This window comes from Microtus ochrogaster, chromosome 21 (genome assembly GCF_000317375.1).
Source record: "Microtus ochrogaster isolate Prairie Vole_2 chromosome 21, MicOch1.0, whole genome shotgun sequence".
Taxonomy (NCBI): domain Eukaryota; kingdom Metazoa; phylum Chordata; class Mammalia; order Rodentia; family Cricetidae; genus Microtus; species Microtus ochrogaster.
The window spans coordinates 4,625,283-4,629,008 of NC_022022.1; the positions used below are offsets into that span (position 1 = coordinate 4,625,283).

General features: G+C 48.7%; 1 protein-coding gene and 1 non-coding gene across 2 annotated transcripts in view; one reads left to right on the top strand and one right to left on the bottom strand.

The window, feature by feature from the left end:
- Positions 1-1,426: 1,426 nt before the first annotated feature.
- Polr3gl (RNA polymerase III subunit G like) overlaps positions 1,427-3,726 on the bottom strand; it is a 17,697-nt gene continuing 15,397 nt past the window's right edge. The window contains exons 6-8 of the mRNA XM_005357040.3: positions 3,532-3,605; positions 3,312-3,425; positions 1,427-2,051 (exon numbers count right to left, since the gene is read on the bottom strand). Of these exons, the coding sequence (XP_005357097.1) occupies positions 1,965-2,051; positions 3,312-3,425; positions 3,532-3,605 (275 nt within the window). The 3' untranslated portion in view covers positions 1,427-1,964. The remainder of the gene's footprint in view (positions 2,052-3,311; positions 3,426-3,531; positions 3,606-3,726) is intronic.
- On the top strand, positions 3,078-3,179 carry LOC113457268. Its single transcript, XR_003377895.1, has one exon. It is a non-coding gene; the product is annotated as a U6 spliceosomal RNA (small nuclear RNA).

Below are 3,726 nucleotides of genomic sequence, written 5' to 3' on the forward strand. Positions count from 1 at the left end.
AACCCCAGCGACAAGTCCCCTGGCTCCACCCTTCACGCGGAGAGCTAGAAAAGGAAACATCAATCATCACAAATTGCTCAATAACTCTGGAATGTTCGTTTCTATTCCTGTTCCCTTCTCCGTTTTCTTGGCCGGGCTTCTATCTTAACACTTACTACCACATTTAAACGAGACTTTTAAAGGTGCTTTCCCGGAACGGAGTCTAAGCCTCCCTCCCCCTTCTCCATGTACAAATGGGGTCAGAAATGCTTGACTTTGGGTTTCGGGTCTGTAGCTCACGCTGCTGTAGGAAGTTCAGTTGGCCTGCCTAAGAGCAATGGAGACATCATTGACACTTCTCTCCCATTCCATCTTATGACTTCTAAATGCTCAGCGGAGTCTCCTGTGGTAGCATCCCAGATATCTACGCAGGTCCTGCTCAGTTCCTACACTGGACACGCAACTTACTCGTGGCCACGGCATGGCAAATGCATGCAACCAATCAGCTCGAGGAAGGTTTCCTCGGAAGCCAATCAGAGCCTAGGGAAGTGACCTCACCCAAGGGAGCGCTGTGTGGGCGAGGAAACGTCTCTTAGAGCAGAGTGTGCCTAAATCCCTTCCTCCCCACCCTCCTTACTTCCTGAAGGATAACACCGCCTACCCCTCCCCAAAGTAGAGTGAGAAAGGGTAACTAAATTCCACAAAGGCGAGAACCAAAAGAGACAGTGCAAGCCACACACTGGCTCTGGGAGTGAGAACAGGATTTTAGGGTTCCCTAAATATGCCTTTCAAAGTGGGCTCTCCAGGTCCTGGAAGAGAACTTCGTGCTGAAAACAGCGTCACTCCTCTCTGGCCTTTCTTGACTGAGCACAAAAATAGCTGTAATCATTTGTAAATAAGGACACGATCAAGGTCAGGTGTGAGAAAGAGAGGGCTGTGGCCTTGTGATCATGCCTGAAATTATACCACGTCCCTGTGGGGAGGCCAAAGGCTGGGGTAGGCAGCTGGTCTGTGGGAGACCCTGTGCCTTCCCCCCAGCAACGCTTTCGGGCAGCATCGCGGATGAATTCCTGATTGTGCCCTACTGTAGGGGTAAGAGGTAAAGGGCATAGGACAAGGTCCTAGTGTCACACTGGACACAGAGGGTTGACACCAGCGGCACAAGTCTGGGATCCCAGCAGCTCGGGAGGCTGTTTGGGCTACAGAGTTAGTTCAAGGCTAACTTAGGCAACTTATCAAAACACTCTCAAAATTTAAGAAAAAATATATAAAAAGAGTTGGGGATACGGCTTAGTAAATAGAACATTTGCTTGACATTTGTAAGGCTGTAAACTCAATCCTCAGTAGTTGGGGTGGGGTGGAAAGTGGGGGTGTGTGAGGGTGGCTTGACTGGACATCCCCTTCAGCATTCCCTCCCGCCCTTTCCTGGAAGACATCACTCTGGGTAAAGAGACAGATGCAAACATTTTATTTAAAAATACAAAACAGGCCTTACTCCTCTTGACTGTTTCCACCCCAAGTTTGCCCAGAAGTCTTATAAAGATGGAGTAGCCGTGTGTACACAGCTGTCCCTCTAACAACCCAGTTACACTTCAACCCGTCTTTCATGCTCAGATAGCAATCCTTTCCACAGGTGTGAGGGCCACACACAGACGTGAGGAGGAGGCAAGCCAGCTCCTTGTTACTGCTGCTCACACAACCCCCAGGGAGCACACAGGTCACCCGGATTCTGATTGAGTGACTCCCCCCCAAAAGTAAATAATAGGAAGTCTGCTGTGGTAGTGTACCCCGGTACTCTCAAGACTTGGGAGGTGGAGGTAGAAGGATCAAGAGTTCAAGGCTAACCTCAGCTACATACTGAGTTCCAGACCAGCCTGAGCTACGTGAGATCCTGTCTCAAAAACAATAATACCAAAAACAGGGAAAACCCTAAATAATTTTAGACCCTCTCTCTCAAACCAAGAAAGATATATGAGCCCAGGCTTTCAGTAGATAGCCTCATCCATATTGTCATCACTGTCACCTCCAAAGTCCTCTCCATTGTCAAAATAGGACATGATGTAATCAGTCTCCTGAAAGGTAAGAGAAGCAAAGATCAGCAGTGACACCGAAGTTTTTCTTCCCTTTCTTTTTCTGGGTTCTTTCCCTCCCAGACACACATTCCAGGTCTGGGACACCCCTACCAGCTGTTTAAAGTTTATTTTACTTTTTAAGTGTATAGGTATTTTGTTGGCACCTATGTCTGTATGCTGTTTGCATGCCTGGAGCCCTCAGATGCCAGAACATGGCATCAAATGCTCTGGAATTTGAGTTACAGGTAGATGTGAGCTACCATGTGGGCACCGGGAATGGAGCTTGAGTCTTCTGGAAAGGAAGCAAATGTTCTTAACCACTGAGCCATCACTTCAACCCCATGCCACACATTTTTACATTATATTTATTTATTTGTGTTCGTGACTATGTGTATATGGGGGTGTGTGTTTGTGTGTGTATGTGTGTGCATGTGTGTGTGCGCATGTGTGTGTGCATGTGTGTGTGTGTGTGTGTGTGTGTGTATGCTCTGGTACACGTGTGGAGGTCAGAGGACTCTTGTAGGAATCAGATCTGTCCTTCACATAGTGGGTTCCGGGGACTGAACTCAGGTCATCAGGCTTGGCAGCAAGCACCTTTGCCCTCTGAGCCCTCTCACCCACCATGTTATGTGCTTTGAGAACAGGCCAGAGGCAGATGAAATGGAGCCATTGGTGGCATTGTCACTATCGGCTCTGCAACTCCCTGAGATGAGCGAGATTCCGGGGTCAGTGGGATGCCTCCGTAGGAAAGGAACTTTTCTGCCAAGCTGGAGGACCTCAGTTCAATAACCAGAACCCACACGGTAGAAAGAGGGAACCAGCTCCCACAAGTTGTCTTCTGACCTCCACACATTTGACAACACACACAAATAATAATCAAAAACTCTCCTGCGTGATAAGCCTGGTGGTGTACTCCTGTGCTCCCAACACTGGGAAGCAGAAGCAGGAGGGTTTCTGAGGAGTTCGAGGCCAGCCTAGTTTACACAGTGAGACCCTGTCTCACAAACAAAACCCCAACAAATGTGCTTGTTTCGGCAGCAGATGCACTAAAATTAGGATGACACAGGGAAGATGAGCACGGCCCTGCTCAAGAACGACATGCAAATTCATATAGTGTTCCCTAGTTTTCTTGACCATAAAAAACAAACAAACAAACAACAAAATAAATCTTTTAAGAGAGAGAGAGAGAGTTGAGAGCCCAGAGTTTGGGAGGGGAGAGGAGGGGGCGTGAGGGGAGAGGGAGGAGCAGAAGTCCCTCACCTCTTCATGCTCTTCCTCGTCATACTCCTCCTCCTCCCCCTCTTCCTTCTCTTCTTCTTCTTCTTTCTCTTCGTCTTCCTCTGAAGTCACTTCTTCCTCCTTCTTCTCCAGAGTCTCATGTGAGGATGAACAGGAAGAGAAGCTCACAGTCAGCTCACCCAGGGAGACCTGGGGCACTGAGGGACCTGGAGTCCAGCTGCCTAGCACACTTCCCTCTTACCTCTAGCTTCTGTATTGTCTCCTCCTTCTCCTCTGCGCTCTTGGGGGGCCTCTTGGGGAGGACAATGGTGGTCCCTGTTGGAGGAGCAAGAAGCGAATCCTTAGGAAGCGCATCTCCTAACTAGCTTTCTTTCCAGTTTTTACGTGTGTGTGTGTGTGTGTGTGTGTGTGTGTGTGTGTGTGTGTGTGTGTGTGT